The sequence below is a fragment of the Mesocricetus auratus genome, unplaced genomic scaffold (genome assembly GCF_017639785.1).
Source record: "Mesocricetus auratus isolate SY011 unplaced genomic scaffold, BCM_Maur_2.0 Super-Scaffold_15014, whole genome shotgun sequence".
Classification (NCBI taxonomy): domain Eukaryota; kingdom Metazoa; phylum Chordata; class Mammalia; order Rodentia; family Cricetidae; genus Mesocricetus; species Mesocricetus auratus.
In genome coordinates, this window is record NW_024429186.1 from 42,662,600 (window position 1) to 42,680,977 (window position 18,378).

The 18,378-nt window shown below is 37.7% G+C and overlaps 1 protein-coding gene across 2 annotated transcripts in view; it reads right to left on the minus strand.

Moving 5' to 3' along the window:
* Positions 1–522: 522 nt before the first annotated feature.
* Hif1a (hypoxia inducible factor 1 subunit alpha) overlaps positions 523–18,378 on the minus strand; it is a 44,498-nt gene continuing 26,642 nt past the window's right edge. For both annotated transcript variants that reach the window (XM_040742934.1, XM_040742933.1), the window contains exons 5-15: positions 16,206–16,318; positions 14,367–14,569; positions 10,931–11,037; positions 9,473–9,620; positions 7,511–7,731; positions 6,959–7,245; positions 5,796–5,918; positions 5,231–5,676; positions 3,287–3,395; positions 2,317–2,443; positions 523–1,876 (exon numbers count right to left, since the gene is read on the minus strand). In XM_040742934.1, the coding sequence (XP_040598868.1) occupies positions 1,725–1,876; positions 2,317–2,443; positions 3,287–3,395; positions 5,231–5,676; positions 5,796–5,918; positions 6,959–7,245; positions 7,511–7,731; positions 9,473–9,620; positions 10,931–11,037; positions 14,367–14,569; positions 16,206–16,318 (2,036 nt within the window). In that variant the 3' untranslated portion in view covers positions 523–1,724. The remainder of the gene's footprint in view (positions 1,877–2,316; positions 2,444–3,286; positions 3,396–5,230; positions 5,677–5,795; positions 5,919–6,958; positions 7,246–7,510; positions 7,732–9,472; positions 9,621–10,930; positions 11,038–14,366; positions 14,570–16,205; positions 16,319–18,378) is intronic.

An 18,378-nucleotide genomic window follows, 5' to 3' on the forward strand; every position in this document is an offset into this window, starting at 1 on the left:
ACATCTACATATTAATGTGCCATGTACCCATGTCATTAAAACCAAACCAACCAAGATAATGTTCTAAGATGTTAAGAGTCTTTGACCTGCCACTTAGTACCTTTGGAGCTTGAGGAACTGTCTTATTTCATCTCTAGCTTTATTTATCTGTTAATGGGGACAGATTAGGAATGTAGAGGAGCCTGGAGCCCTTACAACAGTATATAATAATGATGTCATGACTTGTTTCATGTATTCCATTCATGAATACTGAAAATACTGAAGTTTTATGTTTTTTTATTTTAATAGACTTATAAATTTATAATGGCAAATTTCTAAAAAAATTTCTCTTTACAGTGCAATATTATGATTTGTCATTACTTAACATGACATTTGGGAACACATCATACATTAGATAATAGCAAAAATGAATGTAGAAATGTACAATGTAACTTTTATAAAGAACTTAAATTGGGGGAAATCATTTTATGACCTGGAAATGCTGAAATGTTTTATTTAAACATAAAGGCTGACCCATGGGGGCCTGGTCCACAAAAGATGTTTATTTGATATAACAAAACAGTACAGTTAGTGTTAGACCCAACCACAAAGAACAAGGGAATGAAAAATTTATACAATGTACATAGAAAAAACAAGATGTTTACTATGACAACTCTACATTCCTAAAATAATGCTTCTAAAAATCACTCAATTATTGAAATCTATATGAAAAAAGGATGTTAATATCGACAAAGTGCATAAACCAAACATCATATTTTGAACAAATTAACATACTAGGCAAGTTTACTAACAATCCATGATTTTTTTTTGTTGTTTACATTATGCTCAAAATGTCTTTACACCAACAGGGTGGGCAGAACATTTATGTTTAATATTAATTACACAATATTAGCATAAGCTTTCATAACTACATAGGGGACTGTTCTCTTTTGATGTGGTAAAGTAACTAAAGAAACATCAGATAATTTCTCTGAATTGAGAATTTTATCCAAATAAATGCCACATACCTTCCGGATATATGCATATCTCTCTATATCATGTAAATGGCTTTACCCATATAAAGAAACCATACAGTTTAAGAATCATTATAAGATCAACAGTGTCATGATCCAGGCTTAACAATTTCATAGGCCAAAAAAATTTCTTCTTAAAAACTAGTTTTATAAATGCAGAATATATTGCATGAGTAACTGCTGGTATTTTTAAGAAAATATATTGTGCAATTGTGGCTACCATATACTGCTGGCAAAGCATTATTTTCATGTAAAACATGAAAAAAAATGAGTAAAAAATTTTCAACTGCCTATGATCATGATGATTTACTGCCTTCTTAAAAAATTATATTGGCATTTCATTAAAAATAATTCAATAAGGGACAAACTCCCTCACCAAAATAAATAAATAAAAAGGTGCATTTTAAATGACACTACTGCAATGCAATGGTGAGAACACTGAGGAAATGTGAATGTGATCTGGCATTAAAAGAACATATTAAAAAGAGCACTAATGGAAATTAAGTAGAAAGGGGATTAAAACTAAACTATCTGAGTTGTGCAGTGTTGTAGCCAGGCTTCTAAAATTAGATATAGAAAATATAAATAGACTGCTGAGCCACCAGTGTCCAAAAATAACCAACAGAAACAAACAAAAAAAACCCCGAACAAACAATAACAATAACAAAAAAAAAAAAGGGAAGTAATCAAAAGGAATGAGATATGAAAAGCTCAGTTAACTTGATCCAACGCTCTGAGTAATTCTTCACCCTGCAGTAGGTTTCTGCTGCCTTGTACGGGAGCATTAACTTCACAATCATAGCTGGTCAGCTGTGGTAATCCACTCTCATCCATTGATTGCCCCAGCAGTCTACATGCTAAATCTGAAAAACAAAAGATACCTAAGTATCATTAAATTCATTAAACACCTATTTTGCAGTAGGTATTGGGTAAAATAAAATAAATTTCTGGAAGCATTTTCTTTTCTTTAGCCTATGGGGCAAGCCCTCAGCTATGCAAACAAGAAAGTGTAATCAAGTTAATTTCTGCTGTCAGGATGTTTATGCAGAGTCTGCTCTGAAATGTGTAACCCCTGGATTTCAATTGCTGCCAGCAGATGAAATGCTACTGTATTTCATCGTTCGTTCCTTCCTCCCTCCCTCTCCCCCGCCCCCTCTTTTTCTTTATAAAGGTGTGTGCCACCACCACCCAGCCACTTTTTAGTCTTCCTAAGGTACCAAAACCTTGGGAGGGGAGACTCTTAAAATAATCTCATGTTTAAACTTTCCCTTGTGCTGGTTAAGAACAGAAAGAACAAGCTAACCAGAGGGAATTAAAATAATTGTCTTCTGCTCCATTCCATTCTGTTCACTGGATTTGCAACCTTTCACACGTTTCCAAGAAAGTGATGTAGTAGGAGCACGGTCACCTGGCTGCTGCAATAAAGTTCCCTAAAAAAGAATAAAGTTAGCACTTAGTATATTGAATTGCTTACAATAAAAAACCTTGCAGTCAGCATACATTTAATAGCAACCTATAAGTCAGTTTCTTAAACAATGCTTTAGAATTTAAATTTTTCCTGTAGTAATCTTTCACTTATTCTTATAATATTATGATAAAGCCATTTACTCCCCCTTATTGCTAATATTTTGAAATACTTTTCAGTCAATGTGTTCTATGGATAAGCTAGCCTCAACTGTTCCCAAAACATAGTGCCTCTTTTAAAAATATTTTAGATTTATTTTATGTGTCTGGGTGTTTTGCCAGTGTGTATGTCTGGACACCACAGGTGTGTGGTGCAGCAGAGGTCAGAAGATCCGATTGGATTTGCTGGAACTGGAGTTGTAGAGGGCTGTGATCACTGTAGTGGCATCTTGCTTTGTCAGTGTACTTGTACCTTATAAAGGGTCACGTTTGAACACCTGAAGTCACACCCGTAGGGTGTGGCCACCACAAGTTCACTGGCAAAACAAGATGCCACTAACATGGGTGCTGGGATTTGAACCTGGATTTTTTGGAGAAGCAGTAAGTACTCCTGACTACAGAGCCATCTCTCCAGCCCCAGTGTTTTGGTAATTAGGAAAGTAATTTACTGAAATGAAAATGAGAGTGGTGGTGATACTGAGGGTTAAGTAATGGGCAAACTTTACTTCTTCTCAATTTATCTGCTAGGTTTGTGTTTTTCACACCAGAATTTATTCATTAAATATAAATTAAAAAAAAAAGTACCATGGTAGCTTTTGAAAATACAACTTTAGTACTTATTTGGAAGACAACACACCACTCACACTTACAATTCCTGCTGCTTGATAAAGGGAGCCATCGTGTTCCATTTTTCGCTTTCTCTGGGCATTCTGCAAAGCTATTATCTTTGGGTTTAATTCTTCCTCAGGAACAGTATTTCTAGAAAAGAAAAAAACAACCATTCTATATAAGCCCACTATTGTTCAGTGGAGTCATGTTTTAGGGACTACTGAAATGCAAGACGTTTCTGTATAGTATTTTCAATTTATAATTGTTTTAGCTGGATGCAGAGTTATGTACCTATAATCCTTGTTTCAATACAACCTGGCTACATTTTAAGTTTAAGGTTAGCCTGGACTACATAGTAAGAACCTGCCTCAAAAACAAAACAACCAAAGAAAATTTACATTCATTTAAACCTTACTGTAACATCCAAGGATGGATATGACAGGTACTTCATAACCATTTTATAAATGAGAAACTGAGGCCAGTGAGGTAGTGTGCTCTAAGTCCCACTGCTGATTAATTATAGCCATGGAAGTACATGCCAGGCCTTCACATACCTATCTCCTCCACAGTGACCTTTGCACTATACTGGTCTGGCCTCAATACTGACCAATATATCTGAGTTGCTATATCTGAAATATTAGGCAACAAGGAACTATTATGAAGTCAGTTAAGTTTCTTGTATTTGCTTTGGTTTTCCAACAGAAAGCCAAATGGCTAACTCATATGTGACTAATGGTTCTATAAATGTATGTTTTTAATTTTAAAATATTTATAAACCATGTAGTATATAAGCAAGCTTGTTAAAAATCTTTATGTAAATATATTATGTTCATGAAATGTAATTCAGTCTATCATGTAAATATCATCTGGTTGTACTGTTATATCTGCTTATTTGGTGTGTGTGTATACCACTACTCAGCCTTGGTTTTAAGCTTCTCCTGACTCAGCTGCCTGAGAGCCTGGAGTAAAGGCATATATTACTATACCCAACTGGAAATACTGAATTCATCTAGAGCCCCAAGTGTTTTTCCTAGCTTTAGAAAATGGCAGGCCTAAGCCAGGCAGTGGTGGCAAACACCTTTAATCCCAGTGCTTGGGAGGCAGAGGCATTCGAGACCAACCTGGTCTACAAGAGCTAGTTCCAGGGCAGGCTCCAAAGCCACAGAGAAAGAAAGGAAGAAGGAAGGGAGGGAGGGAGGAAGAAAGAAAGAAAGGAAGGAAGGAAGGGAGGGAGGGAGGAAGGAAGGAAGGAAGAGAAAATGGCTGGGCTGACCTAGCACTTCAGTAGGAGGATTGATAAGGGGAACAAAGGTCTGCCCAGTTACAGCAGAGTCCTTTTGCTGTCAGGGGCAGCTTGCTCTGTCTAGGCACAGAACAGAAGGAATCATTTTTCTTCCACTCAATTAGTGAAAATTACTTTTAGGTACAGCTTCAAATTTAAAACACATCAAATACCATTACATATTATATACAGAAATTCTAAATATTTGCTCAAACATTGCTTCATTCCACAGAAACAATATTGTAAGTCATTCTAGGACTTTTGGTAGATCTAAACAAAGCTTATTTTCTTTATAATAATGATAACACAAAAATATGCAAGGAAGAATAACAGTAAGTGTAAGACTCAAAATTATATACAAGATATTAAAAAGAAAGCCTGCAAATATCCATATTTACCAGTGAGGACTAAACACTACCAGTCTCATTCTGGAATGGGAAAGAAACATTTAGCTGAAGGGCTTTTCTTTAGGTATAAATACCTACATTTATAACTTACCAGCTGGACTTAGTTGTAGAGGTACTGGAAGATATCCTTCTGACCTTCTACATTTGGACAACTGATAGGATTGTGTGGGGAAGTTATAAGGTAACTTTATGATGTTCCTTAGAGCACATGTCAGAAAGATGGCTGTATGTTTAGAAATCATTTAACATCACCTATGTATTAGAATATGACAGAAGAACCATGTCCAAATAAATACCTTTGACTCAAAGTGACAGATACATTAGGGCTCCTTGGATGGGCTTTCTCTGTCTGTTCTCTGACTCTCTTTCCTGCTCTGTCTGGTGAGGCTGTCCGACTGTGAGGAGGAGCACTGTATGCTGATGCTGTAGCAGCTGTCGTTTCTTGAGGTACATGGGTAGAAGATGGAGATGCAATCAGTATTTTAATGTCTTCTATATTGTCCTTCGTCACTGTTTTTAATTCGTCAGTGGTGGCGGTGGTAGTGGTGGTGGCAGTTGTGGCGGCAGCGGCAGCAATGGCAGGTTTCTGTAGCTGGGTCTGCTGGAACACTGTCACCGTGCTCACAGTTGGAGGGCTTGAGGAATTGCTCTCTAATGGTGACAACTGATCAAAGGAGCGCAACTGGAAATCATCATCCATCGGGATATAGGGGGCCAGCATCTCCAGATCTAAGTCGGTGTCCTTGCAAATAAATAAATAGGGGTTTTCATAATGACCACATCTTGTAAAAGAAAGACAAGTTAAACCCAGTCACTTTGGACTAAAAATTAATAAAATACAAAATAAGTGAGGCAACATACCTGAGTTGAAAATGGATTCTTTGCTTCTGTGTCTTCAGCAAACAGTTTTTCGACCAATTCCAACTTGAATACATTGACCATATCGCTATCCACATCAAAACAATATTCACTGGGACTATTAGGCTGTGAAAGGAGTTAGGAGTGTTTATTTTTCTGAAGAAGTCCTTAGGTTTTCTTGTTAATAAGTTTCAGGCAAATAGACATTATAAAAATTATAAAGTTTTGTCTAACTAAAAACTATGATAAGCCGGGCAGTGGTGGTGCACGCCTTTAATCCCAGGACTCAGGAGGCAGAGGCAGGCGGATCTCTGTGAGTTCGAGGCCAGGCTGGATGGACAGCCTCCAAAACAATACAGAGAAACCCTGTCTCGTAAACCCCCCCAAAAAAATAAAAAATAAAAAATAAAAACTATGATAAAAAGATTTGTTTAGTAGGCTGTGGATGAGCACATCTCTAATCCCAGCACTCGGGAGGCAGAAGCAGAAGAATCTATAAGTTTGAGGCTGGTCTGGTCTACAAAGTGAGCTCCAAGCTCTGTCTCAAAAAACAAAACAAAACAAAACAAAAAAAACCCCAACAAAACAAAACAAAAAAACCCAGAACCAACCAACCAACACCCCCCCTCCAAATTTGTTAATTCTAAAGAATAAAATTCACCAAACAATTCAAGTTCTACAATGGTACCTAACTATCCAATTAACTAGATACTTTCATTGGAATCTTAAATGCCTACTATATCATGTTAGGAGTTAATGGTAAGAATTTCAATAAAAATACTGTAGCTTGGTATACTAAGCATAACAATTTGCTTTTCCTTATCTTTCATTACAGCAATAACAATCAAATACTTCTGTGCTGGGCAAGTCATCAAAGCAGAGTATATTCTCCAAAATGGTTTGAGTGTAATATAGAATTCAGACTTAGCTGTGCTTCACTAGCCCAGTTACAAAGTTCAGATCGAAGCTTCCCTGCTCCCAAGCACAGGGTTAATAGTAGAAAGCTCTGAAACCGAACTGCTCTGGATTTGGAAACAGCTGTTTGTGACACTTTCAGCCCTGGTTCAACATAGATATTAAAAAAACTACTTCTGTTGGATTTTGAGAACCATCAATCAATATCAGGCGTATTTACCCTTGACCTTTTCTTTCATCATGGTACCCACCTCAGGTGAGCTTTGTCTAGTGCTTCCATCAGAAGGACTTGCTGGCTGATCCTGAATTTGGGGCATGGTAAAAGAAAGTTCTAGTGACTCTGGACTTGACTCTAGTTTTAATGCAACTTCTTGATTCAATGCAGGATCAGCACTACTTCGAAGTGGCTTTGGAGTTTCAGAGGCAGGTAATGGAGACATTGCCAGATTTATATTTGTTATTTTTTCATTAGAGGAGGGAAACATTACATCATTATATAATGGAACATCTTCAAGTTGTTGATCTTCAGTTTCTGTGTCTGTAGAAGAACAATTTCATCAATCTAAAGAACATCAGAATTTTAACAGTCATAGATAGTACCTTCAGGGCACTCTGAACTGCAGCTCCCAACAGAACACAAAAATGAAGTAAGAAAGCTATGAAATTTCAGAAATATATTAAACAATACTTTTGAAATACTATAAAAAAAAGTGTAAGCATCATGCAAATATGTAAGCCAAGAAAGTAAACCAGGACAGGAAGCAGCAGACACAACTGGAGAGGTGGACAGACTAAGTACCCACCATCGCTGCCAAAATCCAGAGATATGATTGTGTCCCCAGCAGCTGGGGCCAGCAGGGTTAGAGCATCAGGTTCTTTCTTAAGCTTATCAAAGAGGCAGCTTGTATCGTCCGATTCAACTTTGGTAAACAGCTGAGTCATTTTCATATCTGAAGATTCAACTGGTTTGAGGACACATTCTGTTTGTTGAAGGGAGAAAATCAAGTCGTGCTGAATAATACCACTGTCAAAAAAGGAAACATTAGTATTTGTAAATTAGCACTTGACATGATGATGGTATGACCTTGTCTCTTAAATTATCCTTTATAAAATGCTTTTATAAAAAAAGCATGTTAACATTCTTTGAGATGAATAATCTCTTATGCATATTTGCTACATTTCCTTTTCTCCCCAGTGCTAATGGTTGAGCCCAAGACCTTTGTACACTAGGAAAGCATTCTACTATTGAGAAATGTATATTGTTTTAAAACACCAATATGAAGCCAGGTGGTCATGGCGCATGCCTTTAGTCCCAGCACTCAGAAGGCAGAGGCAGGTGGATCTCTGTGAGTTAGAGGCCAGCCTGGTCTACAAAGCTACACAGAGAAATCCTGTCTCTAATTACCCCCCACCCAAAACCACCAATATGAAAATAAAAATTTAAATAAAATCCACTAATTAAAATATTCAACTTATTTGAATTGAAACACTCTTTGAGAATAGTGGTTACAAGAACACTCACAACACAAGCAGATTAAGACATTTGTGCTAAAGCATACAATAAAAAGGACACAAAATTACTCTTCAGCATTAACACATTCGACATGGTCTATAGATGATCTTACAGTGTAATGCTAATGACCACAGTCTTTATGAGAGGAGTCTTCTTTTTTTCTTGGTGGAAATAATATAGTGATGTCACTCATAAGAGAGGAAAGAAGAGGGAAAGGGATGATGAACCACCACCCAGCCCCAGGTCTGGCATCAGGGTACTTTTAGCTAACCTATTATATGTTCAAAGATATTAAAAAAAACACTTCTGTTTAAAGAATACAAAGACTGATGTATACAACTCTTGCCTTCAAGTAGTTTATATCCAATGTGAAATGGATAAGATCACAATACACTGTGATCACTCCTAAAATGGAGAAAGGATGTTTCATAGAAAGGAGAGCAAGCTGGAATTTGGGTTCAAGTAACAATCATGAGGCAGACTGGGAGAGGAAGAATAGTTTTACATAAAGGCAAAAATCACAAAAGAACTCTTTGGAACTAAGATGATTCTTTGGGATTAGAAGTGGTAAGGCATGAAGTTTGATCCTAGTACCAAAAACACCCCCCCAAAGAAACAACAGAAAACTAGAAGTTGTAAGAACAAAAACAATGGCCAAATTCCTCACAACCTGGATTTTGGTAGCATCTGTGAAAGTTGCTACCTACACAGGGCAGCTGAAAATTCAAGGCTGGTCTGGTCTGCAGTGAGTTCTAGGCCAGTCAGGCCTACTCAGTGAGACAGGAAAAAGAAGATAAAGGGTATGGAACATTGGAAAATGAGCTATTCACACTAGAGAGTTCTGCTCGGCAATTAAATTAGAATGTTTTCATAATACAAAGAGTGACTAAATGGGGCAGAGCTTACTGAAATAACTTACAGCATTCATGACTATAATAAAAGTCCCATGTCACAATATATAGCCTGTCATAGTGCCTTCCTAGAAGACAGTCATTTAACCTTCACAGAACCTTCTTGGCCCCAGGATAGTAGCTGCTTGAAACAGAACTACCAGAAAAACAGATCCATAGACTGATAAAAAAAATGATACTCTTTTGTGGGATCACAGGAATAGCTGGTTTGGAAAGGTGGGCCAGAGTATAAATCATAATCCAATAGAAGAAGAAAAGTAAAAATAAAACTCAGTTTTTATCATTTTATCCATTCTTAATAAAGGCACACAAATGAAAAAAGTGTCTCTTTCCAATCTTACCTCACAACGTAGTTCACACACACAATGCACTGTGGCTGAGAATTCTTTGTATTATATATGACAGTTGCTTGAGTTTCAACCCAGACATATCCACCTCTTTTGGCAAGCATCCTGTACTGTCCTGTGGTGACTTGTCCTTTAGTAAACACTAGGGATAAGAAAGGATTTCAAAGAAAACAACTGAATTTTCAGTAAAAAAAAGTGGTGAATGTAGACTTGTTTTTTGTTTTTTTTTTTAGGTCAGGGTCTCTCTATGTAGCCCTGGCTGTCCCGAAATTCCTTATATAGACCAGGCTGGTCTCACACCCAGAGATCTGCCTGCCTCTGCCTCCCCAGTGCTGGAAGTAAAGGCTTATGCTGCCATGCTTGACTGGATCATTTCTGTTGGTTTGTTTTTGTTTTTAAGGGAGAGATATTTAAATAAATAGTTGTGATTGTTTAAACTGATAAAGACCAAACACACCTGAAAATAAACCTCAAAGAAAATTCCTATCTTATTGTAAAAGAATGAAAGCCAGGAGTGAGGGACAGGGTGTCGGAAGTTCCTTTAATGACTTATGGTTAAAGTGTCAGACTAGAGACTGATCACAGGGTACATTTAAGAAAATGGAGCTGAGCAGTGGTGGCGCACGCCTTTATTCCCAGCACTCAGGAGGCAGATCTCTGTGAGTTTGAGGCCAGCCTGGTCTACAAAGCTACACAAAGAAACCCTGTCTCAAAAAAGAAACGAAAATGGTACCACCTTTTCCTTAAGCACCTGAGAACCAATCACTGTAAAAAATTATACTCAGAACATTAGAATATATAAGTTCATGTCATACTGTAGCCTTCTGGCAATTCATGCAGTCTAAACTAATTACTGACTTAAGAGAATGTAGTAAATCAATCATGATGATGCCATCATGAGTATCCATGCTCTGACTACAACTTAAGCATACTCTGTAGTTCAAGGCAAATTACACTAATTCAGTGATACTCACTACCCTCAATCATATTGGGAAGTCATGTTTAGGTCCAGATTAAACAGACAAGTGAGGAATTGTGAAGTTTAACTTACTTTAGTGTTATAGATTCATCTGAGTAAAATTCAGAAACCTAGTATATGTCAAGGGTGTCAGTTATTAGTGTATACTAATCCCATTCACTAATTCATGAACAAATGCTTTGTGACTACCTTCTATTGACCAACCACTGATCTCAGTACATATGTATGTAGATGTATGTAAGCTAGATAATCTATAATATTTGACTTTTATGGGATGCTTTATGTATTATTGATTTTATTTTTCATTAATATTTATAACAAAACAATAATTTCATGATCAAGACATCCTGCGAAGGGGCTGTAGGATGCTCTTGGTCTAAGAAGACTGGGTGGTAATTTTAACTAGAAAGTTAGAGGTACAAACAGGACAGACTGCAGGACTTTAACTCCTTGAGTTCCTCTATTGCACTTACTGTCATGATGAGTTTTGGTCAGATGATCAGAGTCCAAAGCATGATAATATTCATAAATTGAGCGTCCCAAAAGTTCTTCTGGTTCATAACCCATCAACTCAGTAATTCTGTTTTAAAAAAAAGATTTTTGCTTAATAAGTTTAAAACTTACATTTAACTATTCTATACTTTGCTGGGTGGTGGTGGTGCATGCCTTTAATCCCAGCACTTTGGAGGCAGAAGAGATAAATGGATCTCTCTGAATTCCAGGCCAGCCTGGTTTACAGAGAGTTCCATGACAGCAAGGGCTATACAGAGATATCCTGTCTCAGAAAACAAACAAACAAAAAACCAAACAACAAAAACAAACCAAACAAAAAACCCAATTCAATACTTAGTATAAAGTTACTTAGATCCATCCCTGATATTTGATTCATCCCTTTTAGCCAAACTCATGACCTATTTTTTAAAAACTTCATTATACATACTGTTGATATCAAAGCAGGGTATATCAATAAATCTTAATGATGCTAAATGAAATGATAAAAGTTCCAAAGATAGTTACAATTATCTTAAAATACAGTGTAAATCTATAGCAGTTTATTTTTCATTCAAATCTTTATTATTTTTAGGCCTGTGGCAAGGCCTCACTTTAATATCAACTATAAAATTTCGCTATTAAGCCAAGGTCATCCATACTAAATGGAAAGTAAAGGAGTAACTATTGTGATGTTTCAGAAGATAACTCTTACTTGGTTTCCATATTAATTTCCTAAAATTAAGAGAATTTCACATGAAAGAATGGCATCTAAAAGAAAATGGGCTGAAAATGGATTCAGGTAGCCTGCCTGGTCCCTGGCAATTCCTTTAGGGTGGAAACTTGAGCTGACTCCCTGTATCAGTCTGGAAACCATGAGAACCCATTTTTATGAGGAAGACAAGGCTGTACTCATCACATTAAGCCAATTACAAACATTTCCCACTGAAGTCTTTCTGGGAACAAACATGAACCAAGTGTTAAAATTTCTCAGTTTAGATTTCAAAACAAAACAAAACAAACAAAAAAACCAAGGTGCAAGTAAAAGATACTAATATGTCCAAAAAGCAAACACCTTATTACAGAGTGGGCATAAGTAAGGTATCTTTGTTTATAACAGTATGTTAAATAATATAGCTTGAGGCCGGGCAATGGTGGCACACACCTTTAATCCCAGCACTCAGGAGGCAGAGGCAGGCGTATCTCTGTGAGTTCGAGGCCGGGCTGGACCGACAGCCTCCAAAACAATACAGAGAAACCCTGTCTTGTAAACCCCCCCCCAAAAATAATAATAATATAGCTTGCCCTGTCACAGTTTAAGATCTGCCATTTGCTCTCAAACCAATAAAACAGATTTAGTGAAGCATAAATCAAACTCACTTCTTCAAAAAGGGATAAACCAAAATACACCAACACTAGATGGCAGCATTACAAAGAAAAATAAAATGTGCTTTAAAAATACATGTTTCCCCCTCCATTCCAGAATGGTAGCAGGGATTGGATCTAGAGCAGTGATTCTCAACCTTCCTACTGCTGAGACTCTCTAATATAATCCCTCATGCTGTGGTGACCCTGCTACTTCATAACTGCAATTTTGCTACTGTTTTGAATCATAATGTAAATATCTGTGTTTTCCAATGGTCTTAAGTCCCTGTGAAAGGGCCTGTCAATCCTCAAAGGGGTCATGACCCATTGGTTAAGAATCACTGATACGGGAGTTCACACTGCTACACAAAGGCCCTCCCCTCTTTTGGTGCTGGGGGTGATGGAACCAAGGACCTTGTGCATACTAGTTTTCAGTTTTAAATGTTTTCTAGTAATTTCTTGCTCTATAACCCCTCAGAATCAAGACACAGAAAAAAATTTGCCCAATTTTAAGAAAACCTTTATATCACATTTCTAGCATCTAGGACCATCAAATGGGCTAGCAGGTAAGGCACCTGCTACCATACCTGGCAGCATGAGTTCAGCTTCTGGGACCCATGTGGTGGAAGGTGAGAATGAACTACAAGCTGTTCTCTTTGTGCTGGGACCCACGTGAGCTCACATACATGCACTCACACACTCCACCGCAGAGTGTGGAAGTGCATCTAGCCTTAAAAATTATTTGAATTGCTCTTACATAGTTTTACACATGTAAATAAAGTTCTAGCATAATGAAATACTTTTTAAATAAACAGTTATGTTTCTAGCATTATTCTAGACATGAAAACCTAACCTGTGGGCAATCTTCTGATAAATAAGTTTGCTTGTCATTTTATTACATTTAGATTTAATTGCACACTTTTTTTTTCCTTTTGAGACAGACTACACAGTCCTAGAGTCCATATGTAGTCCAGGCTGGCTTTGACCTTTTGGTGATTTTCCTGTCTCAGCCTCCCAAGTGTTGAGATCACAGACATAAACCATCACTCCCAGAATGTACAGCACCTTTTGATAAATAAAAACCTTCCCACCTACCATCCTACAAGAAACAACTGATGCATTTCTAACAAGAAATTGGCATCAATCTGTTGGTAGAAATGCAGCTCCCAAGTTTCTGGCAACACCTCAGGCCAAAGGTAATGAAGTAAAGAATCCAATGACAGGAGCACAAAGGTAGATAGAATGACGGGGAGAGACAGCTGAACAATGCATTTACAATATTTAGAGACAAGTAAGTGTAGTATGTGGTACAAGTTAGAGTCAGGTGTCAACAGTGCTCTGTCAACAACACCAGGCACCACAAGAGGAGTAGCAGTCTGTCATGCTGCTGTTTGGGAACAGTAGTGGTGCAGTTCAGGAACACAAGTATTTACTTCATTATACAGAAAAAGATCTAGATAGAAACATCAAGTTGGCAATTATACACAAGTAGTAACAGATTTGGGAAATGGTGACAGGAACTGTGGGTGGAGTTGAAGGTACTCAAGGAAAACTTGTAGGTTCAAGACCAAAATTTTGTTGCCTACTTTACACAAGCTTTATGTTTTTGAAATTTACACTCTCAATTTAAGCAGGATTCCCTAAAGGTAAGGAACGCATGATTTTTGTGATTGCTCAATGCTTTTCAAAAGTGATCCATCTCTCTGACTTACATCCCTAGCCCTTTAACATATTTTTCTGAGATAACTGACTTTGAACTCCCCTTCCTCCTGCCAGTCTCCCAGTTGCTGAGATTACAGGAGTGTGCCACCAGATCCAGCTGAGAATCTCATCTTAATAGATTTGTATAACACCTAGCAGAATATTTATAGTACACAGTCAATGTTTAATAATGCATGAATTTACAAAGCCAATTTTATGTTTTTGTGTCCCAGGATACATCTTTATATTTAATTTCATGAACACTTGCAGTGTACCATTAAGTTTTTATTAGAGCGAGTGTAAAAAGCTACAGAAAAATTTAAATTTTAAAAGTATAAAATAGAATTAATTTACCTTTCATCACAGTAAGAAAATTTCATATCCAGGCTGTGTCGACTGAGAAAAGTCTTGCTATCTAAAGGAATTTCAATATTTGATGGATGAGGAATGGGTTCACAAATCAGCACCAAACATGTCATGGGTGGTTTCTTGTACCCACACTGAGGTTGGTTACTGTTGGTATCATATACATGAATATGGCCTGTGCAGTGAAGCACCTGTTTATGAGAAAGAAAACAAGCAGTTACCTTTTTTTTTGTTGTTTAAGGGGGAAAAAGAAATGTAGGTCAGTAGCTGAGTTTGACCTGACAAACTTTGATAAAAGTTTATCTTTGAAAATTAAAAAAAATGTTTTCCCCATAACGCCATCTACAATCTAATCTATGTACTACAGTTATTTTAAAATAAGAAGGGGTAGAGGGAGAGCTAGAGAAATGGCTTGGCAGTTAAGATATAAGATAATTAGATACTTTTTAAAAAGCATTGAGGGTGGTGTTCTGGAGATGAATTAGTGGTTAAGAGTACTTACTACTTTTCCAGAGAACCAAGATTTGATTCCTAGCACTCACATCCACCTGTAATTCTAGTTCCAGAGGATCTGATGCCTTCTCATTTCCTCAGGCACCAAACATGCATATATACACTGATATACATGGAAGCAAAACATTTATTCACATAAAATAAAAACTAGGGATCACTTGTAATACAGAATATGGATCTAATGTCCTCTTCTGGCCTCTGAAGGCACTGCAAGCATTTGGTACACTTACATACATCCAAGTAAAACACATGTACACACACACACACACACACACACACACACACACACACACACACACACGTGCGTGCGCACACACGCAAAACAAAAATAATACATCTTTATTTTTAATCCCCTAATGTAAGTCTAGGCTGTCTTCTTCACCCATCTTATTATTATAGTTGATTTTGCTGTAGTGACTATGGTTCAGTATTGAACAAGGAAATGAAACAGTGATGAGTAGAAAATTAAACTAAACCAGGATTTAAATACTAGTTGCCAAAGCCAACTGACTAAGTTAGCTTGGTACTGAAATATCACAGTTCCCCTAACTTAAGTTTATATCTCAAACTGGTAAATTACTACACTGTTTTAAATGGAGATTACATAGACTTGGATGCAAGTGCAAATATGCAAAAAGAGAACAATTATAATTTCCCCCTTGTAATTATTTTTTATTTTTTTATTTTTTTGGTTTTTCGAGACAGGGTTTCTCTGTATTGTTTTGGAGGCTGTCGGTCCAGCCTGGCCTTGAACTCACAGAGATCCACCTGCCTCTGCCTCCTGAGTGCTGGGATTAAAGGCGTGCGCCCCCAACACCCGGCTGTAATTCTTTTTTTTTTTAATTTATTTTTATTTTATGTGTGTAAGTGTTCTGCCTGCATGTATGTGTGTGCACTGTGTGTGTACCCGGTGCCTAAAGAAGAGGTCAGAAAAAGATATTGGATCTCCTGGAATTGGAGTTACAGATGATTGTGAGGGGACACATCGGTGCTGAGAACCAAACCCAGGTCCTTGACAAGCAAGTACTCCTAACCACTAAGCCATTGCCCCAACCCCCCCCCCATACCTCTAAAACTCTTTTTAGAGGGTTGAGACAAGGTACTGTTTGCTTGGTTTTCTGAGGTCGGGCTCGCTGTGTTTCCCTGGCTAGCAGAAAACTTGCTGTGTAGACAAGGCTGCCTTCTAACTTACAGCAGTCCTCTGCTTCCCAGGTGCTAGGGTCACTTTCACCACTCCTGGTGAAAGCTCTTGACACCGGCAACATGTAAGTGCATGGATTATCTATAAATCAAGTGCGCGCTCAGCGTACTTACCTTCCATGTTGCAGACTTTATGTTCATTGTTCTCCCCCGGCTAGTTAGGGTACATTTCATTCTGAGAAAAAAGTTTCGCTGTGTGTTTTGCTCTTTACCTTTTTTCACTGGACCTAATAAAAGCAAGAAACAAAGTTTTAAATCCTAGCTAAACATAAAAATTTGTTACGATAAAAGTAGCAAAGTGACATCTCAGCATTAAGACAACATTTGCTCCCTGCTCACCCACTCTGACACACTCATTAGTTCTAACAGCTCCACCCAGAGGCAGTATTTATAAGATTGCAGAGATTCCCTGAATTGTAGGAGCAGAGTTCACATGATTAGATAGATGACTGTTATTCATCTGTGCTGGTGTAAAGAAAATATGAAAATGGTATGCTTTTGCCCTAAGTGTGCTGACAGTACATAAGTATGCCCCCCAAGAACTTGAATAAATCATATCCTTTACCAATGTAATAATTCAATTTTGAATAAGCAGCAATATATTTGTAGAACTTTAAAAATGCCAACTATCTTTTGGTAGTAAATAGTACCTGTATGTAAAACCCAGACAGAATGTTTTAATCAAAAGTTACAGAAATCATGCCATAGTGGTTCATGTCAATACTCTCAGGAGGTTGAGGGAGGGGGATGGAGAGTTCTAGGCCAACCTAAGCTACACAGTGAGACCTTATTTAAAGTTTCAGAAATGGGAATTGAATGTTGTTCAATGGAAGAGCACTTTCTTAGCACATACACGGAAGCCCTGGGTTTGGTTCTCCAGTAGCATGAAAAGAAAGTCACAGAAATAAAGCAGAGATAAATAATTCAAGTCTATTTAGTCCTATGTCAAACCTTGTAACTAAAAAATGAGATTAGATTCAGATGGCTCTGAAATAACATCTTGATTTCCTATTTTAATTGTTTAGTATGGTTCAAAACAAATGTTTCATTTATATGAAATGCCCAGAGAAGGTGGATTAGAGGTTGCTCAGGACTGAATAAGAGGTATAAGGAGACGGATGAGGCAATGAAAATTGTCTAAAATTGTTGAGTATAATGGCACACGTCTTTAATTCCAGCAGTTGGGAGGCAGAACTCTATGAGTTCAAGGACAACTTGGTTTACTTGGAGTCCTAGACCAGCCAGGCCTACATAGTGAGACCCTGTCTCAATACAAACAAAGAAACAAAATAAAATTTTTTTTCTTCTTCATTCAGTGGCTGATGGAAGCAGAGGCAGACTCCCATGGCTAAGCACTGAGCTGAACTCAAGAAATCCAGTGACAGAGAGGGAGGACTGATGACCAAAGGGGTTAAGACTGGGCTGGTTTAGCTCCCAGAAACAGCTGATCTGACAAGGGTTAGTTCTTGACTCCCAGACTGATGCCTGGGAATCCAGCATGGGACTGATCAAGATCCCCTGAATGTGGGTGTCAGTGAGGCAGCCTAGGTAATCTATTGATCCTTGGGTAGTAGATCAGTATTTATCCCTGGCATACAAATGGACTTTGGGCTCCCATCCAACAATGAGAGATGCACTCTCACCATGAACTCTTGGGGAAGGGTCTAGGCCCTGCCCTGGATGAAATGACAGACTATGGACACCCCCATGGAGGGCCTCACCCTCCCTGGGGAAATGAGGGGATATTGGGGGGGGGGGTTGGTAGGAGGAAACGGGAAGAGGGGAGGGAAAGGGAGAGAGACCTGGAATTGACATGTGAAGCAACCTTGTTTCTAATTTAAATTTAAAAATAGCCGGGCAGTGGTGGCGCACGCCTTTAATCCCAGTACTCGGGAGGCAGATGCAGGCGGATCTCTGTGAGTTCGAGGCCGGGCTGGACCGATAGCCTCCAAAACAATACAGAGAAACCCTGTCTCATAAAAACCAAAAAAAAAAAAAACAAACAAACAAACAAAACAAAACAAAACCTTTTTTTTCTTAAAATTAAAAGTATGGTGGTAGTTGGCCTATGTCTGTGAATATACTGAAATGTATCAAATGGGTACATTTTAGGGAATATAAAACTAAAAGCTTAGGAAAAATTCAAACAAAATACTCATTCAGGATCTAATATGTATACTATGAGTGATGCAAAGACGAATAATTAGATGCAATACCTTTAAGCATGTATTAGATATAATAGGGTTAATAGCAATGCAAAGTAAAGTAGTCAAGGCTTAATAAGAAT